At 37.2% G+C, this 27622-nt stretch overlaps 1 protein-coding gene across 1 annotated transcript in view; it reads left to right on the top strand.

Moving 5' to 3' along the window:
* Nucleotides 1-18190, top strand: part of LOC135076829 (peripheral plasma membrane protein CASK) — a 374414-nt gene extending 356224 nt beyond the window's left edge. The window contains exons 3-12 of the mRNA XM_063971297.1: nt 1348-1512; nt 5045-5113; nt 5447-5476; nt 5913-6011; nt 6153-6291; nt 8497-8616; nt 9339-9449; nt 11045-11152; nt 13694-13869; nt 16695-18190. Coding sequence (XP_063827367.1) covers nt 1348-1512; nt 5045-5113; nt 5447-5476; nt 5913-6011; nt 6153-6291; nt 8497-8616; nt 9339-9449; nt 11045-11152; nt 13694-13869; nt 16695-16874 — 1197 coding nt within the window. The 3' untranslated portion in view covers nt 16875-18190. The remainder of the gene's footprint in view (nt 1-1347; nt 1513-5044; nt 5114-5446; nt 5477-5912; nt 6012-6152; nt 6292-8496; nt 8617-9338; nt 9450-11044; nt 11153-13693; nt 13870-16694) is intronic.
* The last annotated feature ends 9432 nt before the right edge of the window (nt 18191-27622 follow it).

The raw sequence follows: 27622 nt of genomic DNA, 5'->3' as shown, positions 1-27622 counted from the left end.
TTAGTTACAATATGAATAAATTAGCTTTTACTACAGCTGTTACTTTTGTCACGGAAAGGCTAACACCCAACGCGACCCGCTTTTAAAAACACGAATAGGTATTATCAAAAGTACCTATACTATCCAATAAATTGACACACAGATAAATCATAATTTATAATCATATTTTTAGTTATACGTATACCTATATGAAGGTTTATGCCTTTATGAATAAGGAGGGTAAGATATGGTAATGTAGAGTTCCCCTCTTGAACTAAACAATGCCTTTTTATATGTAAGTCAGGGTTAGCCGGCTTATGGGTAACCTGTTGCTATGCGATCACCACTGCCAAGTAAGATCAGTAAGACCACAAGACTTTCTTAAGAAAATTGTCTTGAAGGTCCATTTAAGTCCTCCTTACTTAATTATTACTTTGGTTTGTTATAAAAAGTACATAAGTAGGTACAGCACAGTAAGAAATGAGTAAGTAGTTTTTATGTACTTAAATGTGCTTAGGATCATTAATATGGCCAGTTTAATAGTACAGATAAGTTTAGGTGTATGAATATTTGCACTTTTAAAGATTTTAGAGAACAAAGGATTGTCGAAAATGGCTAAAAAACGCACTAATCTTCAATTTTCTTAGCAATACCTATTGCATATTAGCACTATTAGCTCATTCTCGTACTCATTTCGAGTAGTTCTTGGCTATTTTCCATAAAAAAACATCGTAAACAAAGATCGCCATCATAAACATCTATCTGTAATTATGTATTCAATTGCGCAGTTATCGAGAACGTTCGAGGTCTCGCCCGGGGAAAATTCAATACAGCCCTCACCCCAAACCATATATCAGTTTAAGTCTTGCTAGATTTCCCGGCCTGTGACTGGTCTAGCCAGATGCGTCGGTCGGGAATGCAACGAATCGCAGCGAAGCATCTTGCGTCTGCGAATTGCAGTGTGATTTATTGATTTCAGCTTTCTAGGGACCCTAGATATCGGAGGCTCCGGGCGCAGTGTGTTAGCGCTCACGGTCCGATCCAGACGTGTCTCCGACACTCCGGCCTAGTTTGGATCCCTGATTCCTTTTGGCTGTAACACCTAGCCGCCGCTAACACACCGTCACTTTTCGAGCACTATCACCTTGCTCTCAGGCTTTCAGCCTTTCCCAATGAGGTTCACCATCTTGCCTCAGCCCTGGAGTTGCGTCGAACTCGGTTTTCTGTGCTGCCGAGTCCAGACGTAGACAATGGGGTACACTGCAGGCCGAAATGTAAGTTCAATTGAAACTTCCGCCATTTTCCAACTGTTAAATTTTGTCTTTTTTCTTTTTTTGAGAATTTGTCTAATTCCTTTGTCTTTCACAGGGCATCACCCTCAAGCTCGCGGACGACGGCCGGTGCATCGTGGCCCGAATCATGCATGGGGGCATGATACACCGGCAAGCCACGCTCCACGTCGGTGACGAGATCAGGGAGATCAACGGGACACCAGTCGCCAACCAGTCGGTCGCACAGTTGCAGCGTATGCTGGTGAGTATTTATTTTTAAATTTTCGGTTTTTTTATCTTTTCTTTTATTTTTTTTTTGGTAAAATTATATAGTTTGTGTTATTTTTGCAAATTTCTTTGTTTCGTTTTTTTTTTATTTTTACTTGTAACTTGTAACTATTTTCTGTATTTTTTGCTCGTCTTTGTGCGATCGATCAATCATTTCGGACGCGTACTTTTAGAGGGGTAGGGTGTGGGGCAGGGTGTGGCCGTCCGCCATTTTGTGAAGGCCTGTTACGCAATAGGGCTTCTATTGCATTAATCGAATATTAATATTTTGTAATAATTTCAATATTACCGTGATTGATTTTTTTCAATTTCACCTCGAATTGAACAGAGCTAATGTCTTTTAGTGCCTTTTCTGCGATTTCAATAACTTTTCTTTGTGCGATCTATGCATTAAAATTGGACGCGCAGTTTTAGAGAGGTAGGTGGCGAGGGGAGGGGGTGAGGCGCGGTACCGGGAAAGCGTCATGCTAGCCGCCATTTTGGAAATGTCTGTTGCACAACTGAATTTCCCACTGACTCATGCTTTTCACTGAAGCATCTATCGTGGATATGTAGGTACCATCTCATATGAATCATGATCATTTCAATTTTGGTTCTTCTTGCTTTGAACAACATTCCACTTCGAATATATCCCTTATTATCTCTAGACATGCGCAATAAGCTAGGATCGTGGGATATTCCACTCAAGTGAAGGTTAGGTTACCTGAAGGTTGCCGATCAATACCTTCCAAGTTATTTTTAGCTGGGAACAGTGAGACTGAGAACTTTGTATGGGAATTGGGCGTAGTAATTGGAATTTTCTCGAATGTTTCAGAGCGTTATCTGTCTTTAGAGCGCCTTAGTCTAGTCCTAACTCGAAGTAGATATTTTCAGTTGCACATGTTTAAATCATCTGTTGCGCATTTCATATTGCCGCCATATTGGAAGCATTTTCATCTAGAACTTTCATGCATATGCGCGATTTTACTTTTTAATGGGAAGTTAGGTTTATAGATTACTGTCGCGCCTATTTTCGACTGTAAAGTCAGACATTTTAGTAGCCTGAGTTTACAAATGTCTGTTGCGCATTAATGCCGCCATTTTAAAAGCATTTTCATCTAGATCTTTCTGTATTGCACTTGCGCGAGGAGGTGGGGGTTAGAAGCCTCTGCTGGGTCGCCATTTTGGAAACACCTGCATCCGGATGCCGGGCCATGATTGCACATGCGCAATTGTGGGAGGGGTAGGGAGGTGGGGGTTAGAAGCCTCTGTTAGAAGCCTTTGGGTAGCCATTTTGAAAGCACAACTTGCATCTGTATTGCACATGCGCGTTGTTGTGAGAGTGCGCGAACTTGTTGCGCTGTGTTGATGCCGGAAGTAGTAGACCGCCATATTGTAAGAGTAAGAGATTGAAGTCTAGACTAGTCCTTAGGCTAGAAAAAGGCTATAAAGTTTTGTTTAAATTAAATTATTATCAGTCATTATTTGTGAAAGACAAAAGTCGTCGCTTGCCTCTCTAACTGACGTTACTGACATTGAGCAAAATGTTCAGGCGATTAGACAGATCGATTCGTCTTGCTTAATTGATTAAGATGGTGTAGATAACTCAGTTTCGAAAAAAAATGTCAGATACATCAGTTAGAGAGGCAACGACGAAGTGTGACAGGTAAATAATTTTGTGGGAAGTTGAAAGTTGATGCTGTAAAGTCAGACATTTTAGTAGCAAGTTGTAAATATTATCGGAATTGATGCCACCATTTTGAAAATGCGCAGTGAAGATGGAAGTCTAGGTTACCTGTAAAAGCTTGCCGATCAATACCATCCAGTTATTTTTAGCTGAGAACGGTGATAGATTTGTGTAAGATTGGGTATCATAGGAAATGTAACGTGTGTTTTAGTGTGTGATCCGCCACTTAGGGCGTAAAATTCGTAATAATTTCAGTTTCAAATGTTCTTAATCTGTTGCGCATCGATGCATCCATCTTGAAAACATTTTGATCTAGAACTTTCTGTAATGCACATGCGCGATGGTAGGAACTGTAGGGAGGTGGGGGTTAGAAGCCTCTGTTAGAAGCCTTTGCTGGATGCGCGAACTGTTGTTGCCGGCAGTACTTGTCCGCCATATTGAAATGGACGTACACCCAAGGAATGAAGTCTAGCATTTGTCCTAGGTACTCCTAAGTCTAGAATATTAAATCATTTTCAATTACTAATATTTAGTGAAGTGTTTTGTGAGAAATTGAGTTTTGTTGGAAGTTGAAGCAGTCTTATCAAACATTTGGAAATATGTGAGCCCCACCGACGCCGCGATTTCAAAAGCACTTTCAACTATCTGTATTGCATATTTTGAGAATACGAGAACGTTGTTGACGGAAGTTACTAATATTCTGTGACGGAAGATGTGCCTAAAATTCAATTCAATTCCGTATTTTAATGGTGTCTTAGAAGTGTAACGTTTCATAGGCGTGCGGTTGAGGATTCCTGTCGCGAAAATTTGTGATGCCATTTTGAAAGCACCTGAAATATGCATTCTGGAATATGTATTGTACACGCATGGAGGGTTGTACAAACACGTGCGCGAACTTGTTGCGCTATGTTGGAGCCGAAAGTAGATGACCGCCATCTTATGACATGCGCAGTAGAGATGAAGACTAGTCTTTGTCTAGAATCCTAGACTAGATATAGGCAAAACACGCATGCGCCAACTTGTTGCGCTGTGTTGTGGCGGGAATGATGTGTCGTCCGCCATTTTGCAAAAGACATGCGCAGTAGAGATGAAGACTAGCCCTCGTCTAGATTCCTAGACTAGAGATAGGCAAAACACGCATGCGCCAACTTGTTGCGCTGTGTTGTGGCGGCGGGAATGGCGTCTCGTCCGCCATTTTGAAAGCTCTTACACCTGGAATAATCTGCACATGCGCGTTGTTGTATGGATGTAAAGTCTAGACATTTTAGTAGCAAGAGTTTGTAAATATGCCGCCATTTTAAAAGCAGTAGGTAATGCACATGCGCGATTCTGGGCGCGGCTGGGAGGTGGGGGTTAGAAGCCTCTGTTAGAAGCCTTTGCTGGATACTAGGACATGCGCAATGGTGGGAAATGTTGGGAGGTGGGGGTTAGAAGCCTCTGTTAGAGGCCTCTAGGTCCGCCATTTTAGGTGCACACTTTGGAACTTGTTGCTTCGTCCGCCATTTTCAAATAAATTCAAGTTTGTTGCGCTTTAGACAAATAGCCTTAACAAGTATTTAGAGATATTACGTACTCAAAAATGCCGATTAAATCATCGAGATAGACATCTTAGAAGCCGTAGTAGCTTCTATTAGAAATTGTTAGGAGTTTTAATTTGGCATTCGACATCCGCCATCTTGGAACATTGTTTTATATTTGAATCACAACGCATTTTTTAAATAATTTTAATGGTATTCTAGTACTTAGGTTCTTCTGAATAAATTATGATGTCATCCAAGTAAACTATTTTATTTAATTATTATTGTAACTTATTATAATCTTTTTTTTCTGTAATTTTCAGCGTGAGGCTCGAGGTTCGGTGACGTTCAAGATCGTCCCGTCCTACCGGTCTGCTCCACCACCGTGTGAGGTAAATAATTACATTTTGACAACGCTTTGATCTGTAGAAACTCTTTGAGACATTCCAAAACCTTGTAGTTTGTGGTGTGGTTTTGACTTTCAGTAGATAATAGATTAGATTGTTACTAAAAGATTGCTAGAATAGTGAAGCATTTTTGAGATTTACCCTAGTTTACTAACAGTGGTTAACTTCAATAGAAAAAACAAACGCTTGCTTCTTAATAATAAAAATAAAACAATAAAATGAAAGTCGACAAGCGCACATAAATGCTTGTCCATAAAGCATAAACTGATTGGTGGTGATAAAAAAGTGAAAATAAAATTTTGTTTTTGTTCTAACTAGCTTTTCCGGATTAAGCCTTCGCCCGTGCTAGTAAGTAGCGAGAGCAGACCCGTTGCTACTGTCGTAATATGTTGTATACCCATTTTATGTTGTGTTTTGTTGTCCATCCGGGCATGGCTGCGGTCCACGATCTCCTCCGTTTCTGTGCGCTTGTTGTTCTTTACCATCGCTTCATTACCCCTTCATTTACATTTTTGTGTTATCGAACTCATTTTTGTATTATCATTCACATACTCATTTATCAACACAACACATCGCTACACTCCACTTCATTCCAGCTTGTTTTTATTCAGTCGTGTCGCATTTGCTTCCCTACAAGTCTTCAAAATACTATGACCACAATCAATCAAGGTATCTCTTGTTTCTTCAATACCTTTTCCCTTGAACTTTTGAATTCAAATGCGACCTGGCTGATAGCATTGTCTCTTGCATCATCATGTACTTCAATCTAAATTTATCCTTGCAGATCTTTGTGAGAGCGCAGTTTGATTATGATCCTCTGGAAGATGAGCTGATACCGTGTGCCCAAGCTGGTATCGCCTTTAACACCGGCGACATCCTCCAGGTTTGTATTGTGTATTCTAAAATTAAATATAGTTATATTATTTTTGGTGTGTGCTTTGAATTTATCAATTTCTTCATTATTTGTTCATTATGCTAAATGTGTGGAAGCAAATTCATAGAGGAATTCTTCTCAAATTTCCAGATCATAAGCAAAGATGACTCTCACTGGTGGCAAGCGAGGAAAGACGCATCGGGCGGCTCCGCGGGCCTAATCCCCAGCCCGGAACTACAGGAATGGCGCGCGGCTTGCGCTGCCGCCGAAAGATCTACCACCGATCAAGGTGAGGATCTAGCTCTCAAGAGCTTTCTGTGTGCAACATTAGATAGAGGGTGGTTATTGATGATAGTCAGATACGCAAAGATTTATTAGTAACAGAAGTACTTAGAAGTAAAGGGAATTGGAAAAAATACGCTTAGAATTTTTGGGAAAATTTGTAGATCTTTATCAATCGTAATTTAGGACAAGTCTGTTTTTAAAGTTGTAAGGAATTTCAAAATGTTTTGAGTATGTTTGTATTTCGGTACAAAATTCGGTCTTGTGTCTTTTGGTGCCAAGTCCAGTCGTTTTCAATCCTGAATACTTGCGTATATGGCTATCAGCCTTAGGGTTGTTATTTCCTTCTTCTTCATACTATTCACCGCTAGTTTACTGAGTGTGTCGCTACGATTGTTTTCATCTATTATTTAGACTTCTCTGAATCTTTTGGTAAAATATTTTTTCGGTCCTATACAATAGTTTACCTCAGAACCAACAGCATCGAAAACTTGCATGTTTTCTTTCATATTCTTAAACAAATTCAAACTCAAATTCTTAAAAAAACAAGGATTACTTAATTTTATTAAAGTTGTAAGGGATATGCGAACACTTTGAAATATTGTAAACGCTTGTTTTCTATTGGTCCTGAGGCGGATTGTGTCGATTTCTTTTATTTTTTTAAGTTGAATCTGTCTGTGTCTTTGGTGGTTTTTGTTGTGCCTAGATCGATGTTAGTCTTTTATTTCTTGATTTTGTTTCGTTTTGATTTGATTCTCACTTGTCTGTCTAGATGCGTCTTAAGTTCTTGTTATTCAAATCTCTCTAATGTTGCAATTAAATTATTTGATGATAACGATGTATCATTGACATTAATATAATATCCTAATTTTGCTTTCAAACATAATCATTGGATGAACCTGCAGTTGGTATGTAACATGCTTCTACATCGAGTAATACAAGCTCCCGTATTTCGTATAATGTCTCCCTTGACATGTAATCTTTGCATGGTCTTAAACCAAATTTGTATGTAAAGGATCAATTCTTGTATTCTCCTAAAACCTCTGTGTAGGCACTTTACCCAAATTACACTACCATTATCTCTTCTCGGTAGTGAATTGTTGAGTAATTAGAATAACATTTACCCGATAGTTGTATTGAAAGGGAGTTTGTGTAACCCCAGATAAAGTAATGTTGGAATTTTTGGAGAGGTTTTGTCAAAAGTTCTGTATAATTTTGAAGTTAATCTATATAAAAGGTATCCTGAACTAAAAAGTTGGGAGTCTCGCAGGGTACTCTATTGGGTCCAAGATTATTAACGTTAAAAATTTACCGCTATAATAATACATGGTTGTTAAAATAATACGTACATGATTAAGTTACTCATGGAAAACGTGAATTCTCGATTGTTGGCGATTCCCGTATTTATATTATATTATGGACCGTATTTTTATGTCCAAAGACGTCAAAATGATCAAATTCTTGTTACACACTTGTGAAATTTGCCAAAACCTCTCCCGTTTTGCGTGTGCCCCCACTGAAGTAGTGACCATACCATACCATTACGTTTGCATGATCGTGTTGTAATGTTGTGCCGCTAGGAGCCGAAGGATGCGTCTCCCATACCGACGGATGTGAAAACACAGGTAAAACACCAAAGTATTAACGTTTAGCTCATTATAGTCATGCTTTTGATTCGAGCCAGCCAAATAAAGTAAAACAGATGGATGATATCGTATTTGTGCTCTAAAGTTAGCGCCACTAGCGTTACTCGCTAGCGGCTGTAATAGTGGCGCCAAATGCCGTATTTTCGCAATGGTTAAGTACCCAGGATTACTCCCCAGTACTCTGGTAATGGGGAATGTCAAATGTTAGTGGCTCAAATCAAGAACTAGACACATTGGAAAACCAAAAGACTACTATGCCGCCATTGGCTCAAGCAGGTGATGATTTGATTTACTAACCACTTTCAGACTTATTGTAATTCAGTATTTCTTTTTTGACTTATTATCAAAGACGAATTTAAATTGAAAGCCATGATTTTTTTAAAGCAAAGGTCTTGAAATAAAAATTTTCCTTTCTATCGACCAAACGGTTTACGCCATTTTGTTTACTGGTAACATTTAGAAAAAACTTTTACATTTCCAAAAACAAAAAAAAACAAGTTGTAGTGTAATCAAATAAAATCAAAAGCTTATCAGAACCATATTAACTGGAGTATAATTTGTTCCAGTCAACTGTTCCATATTCGGGCGCAAGAAGAAGCAGCCCAAGGACAAGTATTTGGCCAAGCACAATGCGGTCTTCGACCAACTGGACGTCGTCACTTACGAAGAAGTTGTCAAGCTACCATGTAAGTATCTTATGTGCATTATAATAAGGGCTATTTTGCCATAAAACTTGGCCTTTACTGGTTGGGTTTTTATTGGCGATCAAGATGTAGATCCTGGCTACACAGGAGTTGCAGATGTGGGAATAGTCCAGTACCTACTGGTAATAGTATTCGTTGGGGGAATGAGGAAATTTATATGTCTTTTAGTTATTTGTCAGTATACATAAGGCCGGTACTGAATGCCATACATTCCATGGGTTCGATTCCCACCTGAAATTCAATAATACATGTTACCTACATTTCCTGAATATAATTAATGCACATGGGAGATGGGTGGACCGACAATGTAGAAGCACTTGCAGGACCGGTCGTCTTGGAAATCCTTGGAGGAGACCTTTTTCCAGCCGTAGACGTCATTTGGCTAAAACAAACCAACATGGTAGAAGCCAGAATAACATTAGGCTTATTGTGAAAATTGCCAACAACCTTAAAAGTGACTGTAAAAATGAAAATTTGACTCGTTTGAGTCAAATTAACGTTTGTTTAAACGAACATGGCAGAAGAATATCATTAGGCTTACTGCAAAAACTGCCTAAGACCTTAAAAGTTACTGTAAAAATGAAAATTTGACTCAAACAAACGAACAATGCAGAAGAATATCATTAGGTTTACTGTAAAAACTACCTAACACCTTAAAAGTGACTGTAAAACTGAAAATTAATGACAATTTATTCACGTTTCAGCTTTCCAACGCAAGACAATAGTGCTCCTCGGCGCTCACGGCGTCGGCCGGCGTCACATCAAGAACACACTCATCGCGCGTCATCCAGACCAGTACGCGTATCCTATACCACGTAAGTAAAGCCCGGTCCGTGAACACGTAGAATTTTATCCAATGACCCCAAGCTACCCATCCTTATCGCTCGCGCGTAATTATGTTGCTGTCGCGCTCGCACACTCACTGCGGGCGCCCGTCGCACAGTCGCGACAGCAATATAGCTTGGGGTCATTGGACAAAATTCTACGTGCTCACGGACCAGATTATACATTATACCACTTCTCCTTTATGGTTTTTTTTACCGATAGAGTATGATATTCATTGTTTATTAAGTTCAAAATTAAATTGAACTTCACAATGAATGCAAATATGCTAAGAGCTGGTGCCTAAAGAACTTGGTAATCATACTTGTCGGCCGTTTGGTGTAGTGGTTCAGAACGGACTACTATGCCGAGAGGTCCCGGGTTCGATTCCCGGCCGGGCAGAAATTGAAATGATGAATTTTAATTTCTGTGACGGGTCTGGGTGTGACTATGTATAATATTTATGTATTAAAAAAAAAAAAGTATATAAGTAGTATATCCGTTAAGCTAGCACCCATAACACAAGCATTAAGTTGCTTACTTTGGGGCTAGCTGGCGCTGTGTGAAATTGTCCAAAGATTTATTTATTTATTATTATTATTATTTATATACTAATCATAAAAAGGAAATATTTTATACCTCGCTTAACTACTTCATCAAGTTATGGAACTTAAAGTTTGATTCCTAGAGTCCAAAACGATTTGGGAAGTATTGCTTGTGTGTAAAATATCTATCAACTCATTGCCAAACATAAAGTCATTGCCAAAGTTAAAATTCTGGACTGTTTTTATTTCGATTAGTTTAGATGACATATTATTTGCTGGACTCAATTCCATGTAATTAAGATGTTTAGTGGGGCAAGTATCTAATTTGTAATAAACTTTAGTAATAACAGATCGCTGTCACCGCTTGCGCTTTATTGATCTTAATAATATGAAAATGACCTGACTTTAATCGGCCACATTTTGTTTGGTCTAAAACTTAATGGTTTGCAAGATTACCACATTCTTTAGCTGCTGCTTCATATAATTTATGTTAAGCATGATGATATCACAGCCAAGGCTCGGAACCGGTGAATTATATTATATATATATAATATAAACAAAGACAAACATAAATAACTTTATAGAATGTCCATTTAAATGTAGCATTATTTTGTAATCAAAGTACGTAGTGGCAATACTAGATAAGTGTTTGGATAGAGAGGGACACACTTACTTGTTTTGCGAAAGATTACATTTGAAATACAAAATGAAAATAATATAATATAAAAAGCAATGTAGTAGTTATATTATACGTATGTAAATTCGGACGGACTATAAATAAGTGATTAAGCAAAGATAAGTGTAAAATTAAGTGAGATTCAATTGACATAATACGAACGAACGAAAGAACGAACGAATACGATTGTATTAATGTCTTAAAAGCATTGTGGTGTATAATACTAATTCTATCGGATTCCGAGACCTGTAAAATACGACCAGACTCTCTGGGTATCGGCTGATGTCTGACTTCACATTGTATACTCAGAAAAAATGCACATATAATAACGATTGTATACTATAAATCTATGTATTCATTGTTTTAGATACGACGAGACCACCCAGGCCTGACGAGGAGAACGGGAGACACTACTACTTCGTGACCCACGATGAAATGATGACCGATATTGCTGCAAACGAATATTTGGAATATGGTGAGATTCAAAATAAACTACTTCTGGTCTTACAGTTAAACCACGCCCCTTTGTAATTGCTGGAGTGGAGACTAAAATGACCTTGTGATGATGATGATGAAATTACAGTAGGTCTTGCTCCTTCGTCGGAGACTAAATGACCTGATGATGACGGTGGTAAAATTAAAGTGCGTCGTGCTCCTGTAGTGGAAACTAAATGACCTTATGATGATAAACTTAAAAAGTTATCCCTGAAACGTAGACTAAATGTTCTAGTGATAATGTTAAAATTAAAGTAAGTAGTGCTCCTTCAATGGAAACTAATTGAGCTGACCTAATGATGATTATGATAAAATTAACACATTGAACGCCAACGCGGTCAATGTTGTCCGACACTGCACTTTCCTACCAGGCCAAGTAAAAATTTCAATTTTTTTCAATTTTCGTCGATTGTTTTTTTTTTTTGTTAAATCGTTACATTATAAACATAAATAAAGGATTTTATTAACATATAGTTGTTTTTGAGTCTCTACATCGAATTATTAAGCGTCGGACATCATTGACCCCCATGGCCCCAGCGAGCGAAAATTCGAAAATCCGTTCCGTAGGGCCGCGCGGTCATGTTGTCGACCATCCCCGCTCGCATCCAAAAAAAAAAAGGAGAACAACCAAAAAAATAAAGAGTTGTACATTGGTAGATAAAAGATAAAGATAAAAGATCATTTATTCACCGAGACAAGGTAATACAACAAGGTAGATGTTACAATAGTTATTATACAGTTCAGCTTATCTCACCAGCAAGCTAGTGTGTGATTATTACATAATTTTTTTATTGACCCATGCAGTTAAAATAAAAAAAAATAATCAGAACTTTCCAACTACAAACAAAGAACAGATAAATTATTTGAATTACAATATGTCAATAAAGATAATGTCAGTAAATATACGTCAGTTATTCGAATACAGTCAAGATTGATTTTAATTAATGTCAGATTCATATTAGTACCACAGAATACATACGATAAACAATAGGTATTAACCACTAGAATTTATATGTCAGATAATCTTTTACCGAGTAAAAACATTTGTCAACTAATAAATTAAATAATTTTCTATTAAACAATGTTCCATTTAGCTCTCTCAGTTGAGCTGGTAATTTATTAAATACGACTGTGGCCATAACAAAACAGTTCAGGTAGGTTTTTGATATATTATATTACGCATAAATAGGAATATTATAAGGTATAAAATGAGAAACGAAACTAGCAGGATAAGTCTTAAATAGTGATTAAAAATAATAATAAATAAATCGATGATACCGTAAAAGGAACGCTAAAAATGATTTTTTTTCAATTGTTTTAATTAAAAAAGGTTTAAATTTTATTTAAAAAATTGAATTTATCAATAATTCGTATAAAAGTTGTCCAAAACTGAGCCGTCCCAGCTATGGCATTGTCAGGAAGGCGCTACTATCAATACTGAACTATTAGTTCTCATTTTTGCCTCGTTGGACAGCCATATAATTATGAAATTTACAGGAAGGTGCTACTAACAACTGGGTTATTATTCCAATTTTTGCGACTTGACGTTTTAGAAATTGTTTGACTGTATTTTGAATTTTTCATCCATCACTGTAGTGTCACTTTCGATCGGTTCTTTTTTCAAAACAATATTGAATTGTCAGTATATTATTATCTACAAATAATATTTAAAAATATACTTAAAATTAAAAATAATTATAATGACATAGCTGATTTAACATGCCAATAATTTGACCTACATGAATAATAAAAAAAGTTCTAGAATAGAGTATCGATAAGAGAAAAAATGTTTTTTCATACATTAAACAAATCTATTTTTCTCGACAATCCTGCTAGGTGTAAGCATCTAATAAGTACAATAATTTATGCCACTAATAAGGTTTTAAATGGCATAAGTTTTGTAGCTGTACAAAGAACTTAGTACCTGTACCAACCCTTCATACAAAGTGGTTGTTCAATAATGAAAGTGATTTTTTTTATTGTCCTGCATATTATAAATTATATAAAATAAGTAAACGATATGTTTTAATTAATAAACCGTTATTATCTTGCTAAAAAGTTGATAAATTTGCAAAAATGCATTGTATAATTACCATGTTTCATTGCGCTACCGTTATCCACATTTTTTTTTCTAAGTCCGAGCTTTACCTGAGAACCAAGTGACGTACACTAATCTTGGGAGCCGCGCGGGTCAGCTTATATGAGAATTATTGAAGAAATGCTGTCCATCGGCTCAATACAGAGGTTTAAACATAGGTCTGACTCGCGGTCATCATTGTCCGACGCGGCCCGAACGGAAAGTTAAAGTGTCGCCCATCATTGTCCCCCATGGCCCGAATGGAACAGTGCCATTTTTAGGCTGGCAGCGAAGGTGTTAAAGAGGTTGCTCCTGCAGCGTAGACATGATCTGATAACGATGATGATTGTAAAAACCATCTTGACTATATTTGCTTCCATAATCATAAGTTGGCTACATGGTTGCTCCTGTAGTAAAGACTAAATGACCTGATGATTTATCCAGGAACGCACGAGGACGCGATGTACGGCACGAAACTGGAGACCATCCGGCGTATCCACTCGGAGCGACGCATCGCCATCTTGGATGTCGAGCCGCAAGCGCTGAAGATCCTGCGCACAGCCGAGTTCGCGCCATACGTCGTGTTCATCGCTGCACCACCGTTGAACAACGTCGCCGATGTGAGTATAATCAATAGAAAACAAATCGATCCGCTGAGGCAGACCCTAGGTACATCGTAGAGTCGCCATCTTGGATGTGGAGCCGCAGGCGTTGAAGATCCTGCGCACAGCCGAGTTCGCGCCATATGTCGTGTTTATCGCTGCACCACCGTTGAACAACGTCGCCGATGTGAGTATAGTCAATAGAAAATAGCTCGATCTACTGAGGGCAGACCCTAGGTACATCGTAGAGTCGCCATCTTGGATGTGGAGCCGCAGGCGTTGAAGATCCTGCGCACAGCCGAGTTTGCGCCCTACGTCGTGTTCATCGCTGCACCACCGTTGAACAACGTCGCCGATGTGAGTATCGTTCGTTCGTTCATTCGTTTCAGCCGAAAGACGTCCACTGCTGGACAAAGGCCTCCTCCAAGGATTTCCACAAAGACCGGTCCTGCGCCGCTCGCATCCAGGCACCTCCCGCGACCTTCACCAGATCGTCGGTCCACCTAGCGGAAGGCCTGCCCACGCTACGTCTTCCGGCTCGCGGTCGCCACTCAAGAACTTTCCTGCCCCGGCAGCCATCAGCTCTTCGAGCTATGTGCCCTTCCCACTGCCACTTGATTTTAGCGATTCTGCGGGCTATGTCAGTCACTCTGGTTCTCCCACGGATCTCCTCATTTCTGATTTGATCTTCGATGTTAGTATAGTCAATAGAAAATAGATCGATCCACTGAGGCAGACGCTAGGCATATCGTAGAGTCGCCATCTTGGATGTGGAGCCGCAGGCGTTGAAGATCCTGCGCACAGCCGAATCGCTGCACCACCGTTGAACAACGTCGCCGATGTGAGTATAGGAACACATCGAATATACTACATGCTATTCACTTGATAAACACTAGGATTCATGTCTTTACGTGTCCAGAGTCGTAAGTATTATAGAAATCACGTCGATCTACTGAGGCAGACGGCCTATGGTACTGTAGAGTCGCCATCTTGGATGTCGAGCCCAAGCACTGAAGATCCTGCGCACGGCCGAGTTCGCGCCATATGTCGTGTTCATCGCTGCACCACCGTTGAACAACGTCGCCGATGTGAGTATCGTTCGTTCGTTCATTCGTTTCAGCCGAAAGACGTCCACTGCTGGACCAAGGCCTCCTCCAAGGATTTCCACAAAGACCGGTCCTGCGCCGCTCGCATCCAGGCACCTCCCGCGACCTTCACCAGATCGTCGGTCCACCTAGTGGAAGGCCTGTCCACGCTACGTCTTCCGGCTCGCGGTCGCCACTCAAGAACTTTCCTGCCCCAGCGGCCATCAGCTCTTCGAGCTATGTGCCCTGCCCACTGCCACCTGATTTTAGCGATTCTGCGGGCTATGTCAGTCACTCTGGTTCTCCCACGGATCTCCTCATTTCTGATTTGATCTTCGATGTTAGTATAGTCAATAGAAAATAGATCGATCCACTGAGGCAGACGCTAGGCATATCGTAGAGTCGCCATCTTGGATGTGCGCAGGCGTTGAAGATCCTGCGCACAGCCGAATTCGCGCCATACGTCATATTCATCGCTGCACCACCGTTGAACAACGTCGCCGATGTGAGTATTGTAAATAGAAAATAGTTCTGAGACAGATGACCAATTGTTCCATGAAGACACCATCTTAGATGGGGAGAAGATCCTGCGCACAGCCGAGTTCGCGCCATACGTCGTGTTCATCGCTGCACCACCGTTGAACAACGTCGCCGATGTGAGTATAGGAACACATCGAATATACTACATGCTATTCACTTGATAAACACTAGGATTCATGTCTTTACGTGTCCAGAGTCGTAAGTATTATAGGAATCACATCGATCTACTGAGGCAGACGGCCTATGGTACTGTAGAGTCGCCATCTTGGATGTGGAGCCGCAGGCGTTGAAGATCCTGCGCACAGCCGAGTTCGCGACATACGTTGTTTTAATCGCTGCACCACTACTGAACAACGTCGCTGATGTGAGTATTGTAAATAGGAAATAGATAGTTACTGAGACAAAAAATAGCCTAAGTATGCTTCCTTAGAATTGCCATATTGATCACATTCAACGTGGCACCTGATGGCGAGATGGCGGATTTATTCCTTGCCACACCACCGTTGAACAAAGTCGCCGATGTGAGTATTGTTAACTAGCTTTCGTCCGCGGCTGTGCTTGTATGAAGTTCACCAGTTGTGTGAAAGAGTAACAAACATCAGGTGCCATCAGATGTAATGGATAAATGTTTCCATCCTCACAAACTTTAACATTTAATATTACTAGGATAGATTACCACTGAGGCAGGCGTCGTTTGGTTCCGGCAGAGTTTCCATAAAAAGGGACCACCACCACTCTTCCGTGGATGTCGTTGTGAGTATAGTAAATAGATTTCCACTGCGGCAGATGCCATGTGATTCCAACAAAGTAGAATGAGTCCACACTCACTCTTCCTTCGGATGAGATCGAGAGACGACTAAGATAGAAAAATTGGAGAGGGTCTTGTTCCTGAGAATAAGACAGGTTTACTCTGATTGCAGCTTCATTTTAATATAATAATGGTATGAAATTAAACTTTTTCATACACACAATGCAGTACAGTACCAATCTATAGTTCACGCATTTTTTAAGCGTTATGTATTTGTCAACGTGAAATTGTGAACTTTGTCAGTTTATGATATAACGCGTTAGATTGTAAACTAACAGTGGGTTAGGTTAGGTTAGATTGCAATTTAACTATGTCAGATTATAATCTGACAGAATTCACAATTTTACGGTGACATATTCAACTCGCGCTATTTATTATATTCATTTTCTCACAAACATCTTCGTTTCCAGTACGACGGCTCGCTTGAAGTGCTGGTTCGTGAGTCGGAGCAGCTCCGGCGGACTTACGGCCATTACTTCGACCTGAACATCGTGAACAACGACATCGACGACACCCTCGGACAACTAGAATCTGCCCTGGCTAGACTCCGCTCGAACCCGCAATGGGTGCCCGTTTCTTGGGTTTACTGAGCAACCCCGGACTTGACAGACTGCTGTTTGGCCGGAATCCGCGGAGAGTATCGAGTGTAGTTAGCAAACATTTCTATCCAACGCCTAGGGCTGTTATTCAGCTTCTATTAATATTACACACAGTCTATCATCGATGTTGGGTAATTCGCGGAGGTTCGAGGGCTCATTCCTGCGCAAATTTTAAGCAGCTAATTTGAGAAAGAATTTGATAGAATTTGCTGGTGCGTTTCGACAAAATTTTAATAGAGCGCGCGGCCATTTAAGCTCTTTTGGAATTTTGACTTGAAACCTTCAAGCATTTGTTTCAGATTCATGCTCAATGTAGCACAGCTCCCGACTTGTGAAGTAAATTAATAGTGACTGTTTCAGCCTCTGATGACGTTTTTATAGAATGTTAGTAACTACTATCAATACGCCGCTCATTTCGGAGCTAAACGCAGTCAGTATGATGTTAGTGATTTACTTCATTAACATCGTACACCTTCTCAATTTTACTTTTACGATGTACAGGCAAGAAAGTTCGAGAAATGTGGGTTCTTGGATCTTCACGCTCACATCGTGGGTGATTCTGGCCATCATTTGTTTTATTTAAAAAAGTATTAGGACTTGCATGCCCTGCACTGATCTCAGTCTTTACGACGTATTTAATCGCGGATCATGTGAATGTACATTGGGTTTATTGCTTCTCAATTTGCATTCATCTGATTTTGCATGAAATTATTTAATTTGATTCTCTTAATTTAAACCGGTAGTTTTTTGAGCCGGCAACATTTAGTTTTGGAAGACCTTTGGTGTTGCCGACTTCAATGACTTCCCATCTTAAATTAATTAATTTTCTATAATTTGAGGTGTCCGTTTTGTTAGATTTGACTTTGAATTTTTGTTACTGATTGTTTCTCTTGCGTTCACACTCGGACCTTAGTTCTAGCAAGTAATGTGATATTGTCCTCTAAGTGTCACATTACTGACCGGAATATATTCCGGGTTTAATTTTTTATTTAAAACATTAAAGCTTTTTTTTCACGATGGATTACAGATTGAGACGATGTGCAGCGCAATGTATGGTCTGAGGCTATTATAATTTAATATTATCTTTCATTATTTGGCCAACCAAAATGACGACGAACTACTACTTATATCTTGGAAAAACCTGTAATTAAGTTCCTAATTTTCACAAAAATAGGGTTTTAATACTTCCCCACACAGTAATTAAACCTTATTTTTCAGAATCTAGCTTTAAGATATTTAAGATTGGCCCGATGTTCCGAACGAGCTCCGTGACATTAAGTCCCGATCTAAATTATGGTTTTTGGTTTCCCGTCTATTTCTGAATATTATTTTTCGTATTATACGTTTAGCAGTTATATCTTTAGGTTTCATAGTTTGAATTCCGTTTTGTTACTTCAGCATTTCCAAGAATGTATGGTCCAACCATCATAAATGGCGTAGGTCAATTTTATGTCAACCGCCGCGGGACATAAAATCGATGATACAATAAAAAAAAGTTATACAATAATAAGATACCGATACGAACACACGTTTGCCCGTAATAATATAGAAAGAATGTTCACTTAGTGAGTATAACAAAATTGATGATTAAATTCCGTTTTGTTACCTACTCACCTTTTGTGGCAAAAAAAAAGATAATGGAAAAAGTTTTAACATTATAAGTGTTTACCCACAGTCAGAAAGGTATTCTTATTCTACTGTCCCTGTTAAATGCCTGCTGAAAGCATATTTTATGATTAGGATTATCAGATCTGAGCTCCGTAGACCTGATAGTTTAATCAGAAAATATTTTGCACATTTTTAACTATTTTCTCATTAATCCCTGCAATAATGCATTCACGAGTACCAACTACTACGGGCTATAAGTAATTGGCACTTACTGTGAAAATAATGCAGGAGTTATCAGCAAAATAGTTTATTTTTTTATTAATATTCATATTATTTAAGTAAGTATAATTTTATTTACAATGGTCTGATAAAAGTCAAATGCAAACCTCTTTGCTTTTTTTGTGATTTTTTAAGATGTTAATTCACAGAAAAAGCTTAGGGTACCATCTTTGCACGACCATCAAAAATATTAACATTTTGTTGACTAGTTTTCTGTTAATTCCTGTAATCACCAGCCTTTGTAAGTATCCCCTACTACGGACTGTTTTAGTTGACACTTACGTGAAATGCAGGAACTAACAGAAAATTTATTTTAATTTTGTGTTAATTTTCATATTATTTGCAATTATTTTCAATGGTCTGATACGAATCAAATGCAAGCCTCTTTGCTTTTTTTGTGATTTTTTAAGATGTTAATTCACAGAAAAAGCTTAGGGTACCATCTTTGCACGACCATCAAAAATATTAACATTTTGTTGACTAGTTTTCTGTTAATTCCTGTAATCACCAGCCTTTGTAAGTATCCCCTACTACGGACTGTTTTAGTTGAAACTTACGTGAAATGCAGGAACTAACAGAAGATTTATTTTAATTTTTGTGTTAATTTTCATATTATTTGTAATTATTTTCAATGGTCTGATAAATTAAATGCGAATCTCTTTGCCTTTTTTGTGATTTTTTAAGATGTTAATTCACAGAAAAAGCTCAGAGTACCTACCACCTTTGCACGACCGTTCTGGTAAACATTATATTGTTTTTCTAACGTTTATATTTATTAAACTTATATTTTTGACAGGGTTAAATTAAATACCTATTACACATTGAGCTCCGCTCGTACGCGGGTATTTAATATGAAATGGCATTTACCCAGTGGAGTTAAGAATTCCTTTTACCATCATCCCTTAATGTCTTTTTTGATGATCTATAATAATGTCGAGATATCATAGATGGTTAAATAACACATTAAGGCCTGGTTCAGACACGCGTGATAACCGCGGTTTCTGGGTGGTTCTCATTGACGATGCTCTGGGGCGATAACCATGTGGTAACGTTTAGAGGTAAAATCTACAAGAACTGTCCAGTAACCTTCGCTGTCTGAACCGGCACTGACATGTTTAAATACCTGTTTGTAGTAGCTCGCATGCAGGTAGTTAAACATAAACAGGGTATAAACACAGAAAAGTCTGGATTAGTCATCTTTGCACGACCATTCACATATTCATTTTTTAACGTCAACATTATTTTTCTAATTATAATCGTTTTATTTATTTCCATCAGACAGTTTGTGGGTAATGAATTTTAGTTAAGAGTTCGGACTCATATTCATTACCTACTTTGACTAAATGCCTTTCTGGTGCTTGTCATTGAACATGTTTAAATATCTGTATGTTTTAAGGAACGTAGCCAGGTATATAAACATGAACAGGGAGCGAATACACAGAAAGGTCTGGAGTCAACTTCTTTGAACGGTCCTGCCGTTCACACGATTTAATACATCTTAAATTTACCCGGATAAAACACCTTGTTGTTGTCTTTTATTGCATAATTTGAATTATTTGTGTGTTACTGTGGCGTTACAGATATTCAATAAGCAAAACAAGATAGCAGTCAGGTGTTTTTATCATGCGTTGTATTCATCAATAGAGTCAGGTATTCTGCATAAATCCATGACTTATGAAAACTAAAATTACTTTCTCTAGTTCTCTCTATCAAAGTCTGTGTTTGTAAGTACCAAATACACTATCCGAACTCGTAACGCTGTGAAAAGGCATTGGCATTTTGGGAGGGTGGGTGGTGTCATATGCCTAATCATAGACATCGAGCTGAGTTGGTGCAGTTGGTACTTACTTCTACTAACATTGGTTTGCGATAATTAATAGCAGAGTAATTTTAGTTTTCATTAATAAGCTAGTGGTGAGCTGTAAGTTCTTTTTATTAATCAATATTACGTTGGTTTTCCCGCACTTTTTCAAGAAAATATTGACTGTTTTGCTAATTAACTATGACATTTATATTCGGCGCTGCATTGCGTTGGGGGCGTTGGGGCTCATCTCAATGTTAGTATGGAATATGAAAGCACTAGTTTGGTAAGGCAAGTTATATATTTTTATTTGATTTGCTTACTTATAATAATTTTCATGATTCATCGCCTGTAAATAGCTTTTTTGATTTGGATTATTGTTGTGACTGTTCCTCCCCGTGCAGATACAGCAAATAACCGAATCAAAACAAAAACTTTTACTTGGTTACATTATTGTTCTTTTGCTGATTTGTTATTTTAATCATTGAAATTATATTTATTTCCTTAATTTTTGTAACTACGACATGTATATTAGTTACTTGTTCGATTGGGCTCAGTATGGTACAAGTAAATAATACGAAAGGACTAGTTTGGTAAGGCTTACTTATTATTTTCATTGGTTTTAGTAAATATCTTTTTTGGTTTAAATTATCACTGTGTCTGTCCACTCCATCGCTCAGATGCAACAGATGGTTCAAACCAAAAAAAAATTTTTCTTTGTTTTATTTATTTGCTGATTCATAATTACGCGGGAATTTACGAAACGTTTAAATTATATTTATTTCCTATTGTTTTGTTAAACTGACTTTTATGTTCGTTACCATGTTTTCATTGATGTTAAAGGCAAGATCAATGATGACAAGTAATAATATGATCTAGGTAGTTTGATAAGGCATATTTTTTTGATTTGGATTGTCAGTGTGTTCAAATCAAAAGGGCCTTATTAAAAAAAAGTTAAACTATGTATGAACACTGGTTTAAAATGACATATTGATTGAATGTCATATTAAACTAGAGTTCAACTTTTTGTTATAAAGGGGGAAACGTTTTTATTTACGTAACAATTATTTTGTTTTCATTAGCTCCACTATGGTATCAGGAGTTCTGCAGAAAACCATGATTTTAAAATTAATTTGCTATTAATTGCCGTAGCCAGTGTAGATATTGGTAAGTACGAACTACATTAACTAAATCGCATACCGTGAATAGGCACACGTACGTTTTTGGTGGGAGGGTGGTGTAATTTGCCTATGCTTGTTCACGGTCAGTGAGTTCGGATGGTGTGGTTGGTACTTAGCTATGGAAACATCGGTTGGGAGATTTAATAGCACAGTAATTTTAATCCGTAAGTTTTACTTTTGTTTATTGTGGATAATGTCCATCAAGAACTTTTCTGTGTCTTATTTTGTGATGGTTTTAAGGCACAGAAAGATTATTCGATGCACTTCCATCAGGATGATCCATTAAATTACAAGTTTTCAGTTTAATCGAGTATTTTTTATTACTTTTTTTGTATAAATTTTGTAACTATGACTTTTTTATTCTGACCTGTATGTGTTGGAAAAATACAGTGTGGAATGTAAAAAGAGTAGCTATTTGATGGAATTTATGTTTATCATTATTACATCCGGGTAAATACCTTAATGCCTATTGAAAATATTTATTTATTAGTTTTGAATAGGTAATCAATTAGTGTTTTGAAACGCTCGCTCGAGACACAACATTGATTTTTCAGGAAGTTTGTTTTTAATTTTTTATATCTTATATTTTATTATAAACAATCATTTTGTGTTTTTGAGACACTGACACAACATTGATAATTCTATACATATTTTTATTTATTTGGATAACTCCTTGGACGTGTTGAAAGTTTTTTTCATGTTTATCAACCATTGGGCAATCAAACCTTAAAATTGTTCAAATTAATACCTCACAAATCTTCCATTTGGCTGGTTTTATTAGATTTTTTTTATTAAAAATGTGACTTGGAAACGGCAGATGACAAAAACAGACAATTAAGTAGGTACAAGCTAAAATGCTGACTGGATGCAGCAGCAGCAGGCAATGACTCGCCGCTATCAACCGTTTCCTGTATTTCTATGAATATTTAAACAACGGATGCTATTTCATATAAATACATAGAAACCTTTACCCTCTTACACACTTGTTGAACACTGTTTTAAAGTGACGTCTCACATCGTCACTTTAAAACACCATACAACAAGCGTGTAATTAATAAAAAGTTACACACTTCTTGAACACTGTTTTAAAGTGACATCCCCACCCACTTAACGACACTTTAAAACACGTTCAAGGAGTGTTTAATGTTTATTAGTAAGAGGGTAATGTAGCGGCAACATGTCGCCTGCTGCTGCTGCGTGTAGTCGGCTTCAAACTTATTACCATATTTTCAACACCTCTTTAAACTGCCATTGTATTGTGGTTGGATCTAGTTTTGGCATTCTATTTATATTAATTTTTATTAATTATACTTATAAGTGTGAGTTGGAAGTGGCAGTACAATGCAGACGGTGACTACTACTTTGACCGCTGGCAACTACTAGTTTCCATGCCATTTGTTTGAAATTACTTTCGAACGAAGCGGCACCTTCGCCTGCTGCCATCGTCCAATTTACACTTTTAAGTAGAGTAAACCTGTAATGTCACGGTCTCTCGTAACATAAACAAGTACCTGCTAGTTGCGGGTTAGTCCACTTTCCCCATTGGTACTACACCCCAGTGAATTAAGTGGAATAACCCCTTGTTGCGAAGTGAATGGGCCGGAGTGGTCTGGAGTGGAGGAACGACTTCGCCCCAATAAAGAGAAGGTCACAGCTTCGATGAGATGGAATGGTGATTGTCACTTGTTTGCGATTTTAATTTCGTTGAGTGCACTAGGTTAGACCCGGGTTTCATCAAACACATAATTTAGCTAAGTCAGTTAATCGGAGGCGACATTAGCACGCTATCGCATGGCTAAGTTGACTACATTTGTCAACTTTGACTTGGAAGCGGCAAATGGGTCTGGTGATACCTACTTCCTACTGCACACGATGAGCCACGAAAATCAGAAACCATAGACAAACATCTACTAGTATGCTTGGAGATTGCCAGTTTAGCATCTTCAAACATTGCCGTCTCATCGTGGCTTTTGTACATATTTGTATAAATAGTTTCACTATGTGTCTTTTCGGACTCGTTGTAAGGTTGTGGCATTACTAGTTAGGGTCGATGGAACCGGCCCAAGCTTCACTCCCATGCTGGAGTGTTCTCACATCAATACGGGAGTCTAAGCTGACGCTAGCAACGCCATAACAGCCATAAGTTAAGTCTATTTTAAGTAAGGCGCTGTGGTGAGTACCTACCTACCTGTATTGAAAAATGGGATTCATCCCGATAACAACACTCTACACGAGTGTATTTTTTGGCCAGAAAATGTTGAGCTGCCAAAGGTCCTCTTACTTTGGCAGCTCCAAATTCTAACTGCTTATGTCGAGTCGCAAGAGACTGAAGAGCAATAACCATTCGAAAAATCGCTCTTTCAGCAAATATTTATAAATGTGTTAACTCGGTCGACAAAGCCAAGACTTCTTGCTATGCATTGAGATCTGCTAGCATATCTCGGACTGACATTATACACTTTAAAGGAATATTACTTTCTGACGCTAAAGATCACCATGCAAAGGTCAGACTCAGAATCAGAATTCCTTATGACATTACCTACTTTTAATACAATTAAGATAAAAATATTATCTTAAGTATCTAAGATTGAGAGGAGTAGCCAAATTAAAATAACCATATTGAATTTAATAGTAGTAAAGTTACGATGTGAATATTGGGGAGTACGAGTAGCACTTTGTACTATATTTATTTGATAAGTAAAGTTTTTTTGAAAATATTTTATTGATGTTGTCACTTTTTAAATATTTAAGACGTCACATTATTTTCCTGCAATATTATTGTATACAATTTTGTTGCTATTTATTAAATTCTATTGCGATATTCATTCCGGATTGTGAGATGTTTTTTGCCTTATAACTCTTAATTTAGTAGAGAATTTAATTCTCAGTTTTATACTTATTTATGGAAATAAAGTATATTTAGTTACTTTAAGTTAAAAAGATAATTTTGGCGTTGTGCTGATGATTTACTAAAATTATTACTTTATTTTATGAGTTTTATACTTAATTTAAACTGACTTATGGCGAAGTATACGACTATACGTACTTCGGTACGAGAATAACAAATAAATGCCACTACCACTGGCATCGCCAATCGCCATTGAATTTCTTTTATTTTAAGAAGTCTTAATTTGTTAAGTGTAAAATTAAATTTGTTAAGTGTAACATTCATTTGTTAAGTTTAACAATTCATACTTATGTTGCGTTATTATACTTAATTTCAATTTCATTATCTTTCTTTTGGGCTGATGGCTCAGTAAAACTTAATAAAATAAAAATAGTATAATTAGTTATGTGGATGTGAGTTAGGTAAAATTATTTAAATTTTCAATTACGTTAGTGCTGCTCCTATAAGGAACGGATGTTTGTGAGAGTCTATATACTAGGATAATACTAATTTTATTATTATTAAATTGAGAATTTTAATGTTATGAACATCATTAATGTCTGATCGGTAACATTCCATTGTAAGTATTTTTGTTTATTTATATTAATTTTTAGATTATTATGAATTGTTTTCATTCAGTTATATTATTTTCAGTACGTGTAAAGTCATTAGTTCCAAATAATGTGATTTCGTTAATATTTTTTATTATTTAAGCCATTCGTTGTTTGTATTATTATTGTACTTAAGTTTTATTATGTTTAAATTTTGATGTCTGGTGCGATTTAGTTCTTGTGGTTTTATGTTCAAACTATTTCATAATAATGCAACCATAGTGAATTTAATAAAAATTCGGTAGAAAATATTGTAATGTAATTAAAAAGTTTAAATGTAAAATCACATGAAGTCAAACGAATAATAAACCATAGTTAAAACTCTATCCTACCTACCTACTAATTTTAATCTAAATTATATTATTTGCTCTACATTTGAATGGGAAGGTGTTGGGATACTTACACACTTATATTTGAATGTAGCACAATATTAGACACATCAAAATTATTGTGAACGTATCTTAATTAACACAAAAAACGACAGCATTATTAGATTGAAAAAAAAACAACTAAGATGACTGAAAGTAAAATCTTATTAAAACTGTTAAAATTGAATAAATCGCACAAAATAATAAAACGTCTTTTATTTATTTATTCTTACACCTACTTACTACATAACATCTAGTCAGACTGGTTCGGACGTTATGTTAATAAAAAAAATAAAAAAACGGCCAAGTGCGTGTCGTGTCACGCGCAGCGTAAGGTTCCGTAGTTGTCCTTCGTTCCACAATATATTTCAGAAGCAAGCAATTAGGTAATTCATCTAAAGTCACTTTTGATATTTTCTTCTAAGGATTTTTTATTAGGTATGAAATTTTATCCGCCCCGGGTGCCACTTATCAGGGGGTGACAACAGCAAGCGAAAGGTCGTGGGTTCGATACCTAAAGTCCGATTTTTAATTCGACGGAATTCTGACAGCTGCCATTTTTTGACAATTCAGATGTAATAAGCCTTTTTTGCTTTGAATTATTAATAAATAATATGAAATGAAATTTCATCAAGTACAATTTACAAGAATGAACTATTTTTTGTTTTGTGAATTCAATGAACACTAATTATTATGTACATTTTAGAGATTAAATAGAAAAAAACGTGTTTTTAACGTAGTAAAACAACATATAGGGTCCTTCTAAATCAGCTACGTTCCGTTTAATGGGAGCATGTATACGTCACACTGAATACGTTCCCAAAGTTTGAGCCAAAAATTCAGGCTAGTTTCCGAGATAATTAAGGAAACAACTTCATTTCTTATCAACCCAATACAACACCCTGTTCAGCTGATTCACTACTACACTGACAAAAATCCGCACGCACACGAGCTTACGTAATGGCCGCCATTGCGCTTGTGCTGCCGTTGGGCCACTGGCCGCGAACACAAGAGTGCCGCCGGACGACGGACCGGGCGCCACACAAGCTATTCTAGGGCTACTACTAGTTATTTAAGGAATTAAATTAAGCAGAAAATTAAAGTTTATTCATTTTTGGTAACATAAAAAAATCTTATGTGGTAAGTACTTATTTAGTGGCCTTAATGGAATGATGTTTATTCAAAAGTTCGTTAAAATACTTTTGCGCTTGTAAAAATCTTTTATTTCAAACGTAGCAACGAAACGAAGCAAACAAGTTAGTTGCCGAAATCAATGACTTATTTTTATGCCATACACAAATGGGATAGTTACCATGACTATGAAATTTAGAATTACGGTTATTATTACGATAAAGCAGGCACATTTTTCATGTTAATTTTAATCGCTTAATATCCCCTTAGCAAATTAAATAAAAATGTGATTCGTAATTGACTCGATCATAGCAGAAACTAAACGCTATCGAATTATCTACCTGTGATTATCGGCAGTCTTTAGTATTCCGAAGTAAATAAGTAAATAATTGTTCCCAACTATCAATTTTAAACTGAAATAATAATCATTAAAATCATCGTAGAAACAAAAAAAAATTATAAAAGTAAATAATGATAGTTTTATTATTATTAAGATTAGAAAGAATTTTGGAGTTGACATCCTTATTTATGCGTGGCGGAGTCGGTGGTATCAAAGACAGCCGTCCCTCACAATAGCCACCAATAGCCGACCGCGCTAGTGTTGTAAGAACCTCGAGTCTTTAAAGTCTTTATTTTGAGACTTGAGTTTATTTTTAAGACTAGGACTCGTTAGTCACATGAATAAGGGAATAATTGAGTCTTCCGAGTCCTTTCGAGTATTTTAAGTTCTTTGAGCTAGACTGAATCATGACATCAATGATATTAAAGAACTATAGATATGTTACGTTCATAGAAATTACGATTTGAATCCGTGCCGAGCTATTCCAAATTGCACACATTGACAAATGTAACTGATAAGTGAAACAAAAGATA

Source organism: Ostrinia nubilalis, chromosome 12, assembly GCF_963855985.1.
Source record: "Ostrinia nubilalis chromosome 12, ilOstNubi1.1, whole genome shotgun sequence".
In the NCBI taxonomy this organism is placed as follows: domain Eukaryota; kingdom Metazoa; phylum Arthropoda; class Insecta; order Lepidoptera; family Crambidae; genus Ostrinia; species Ostrinia nubilalis.
Note: the sequence above shows the minus strand (reverse complement) of the source record. Positions and strands in the feature narration are given on the sequence as shown.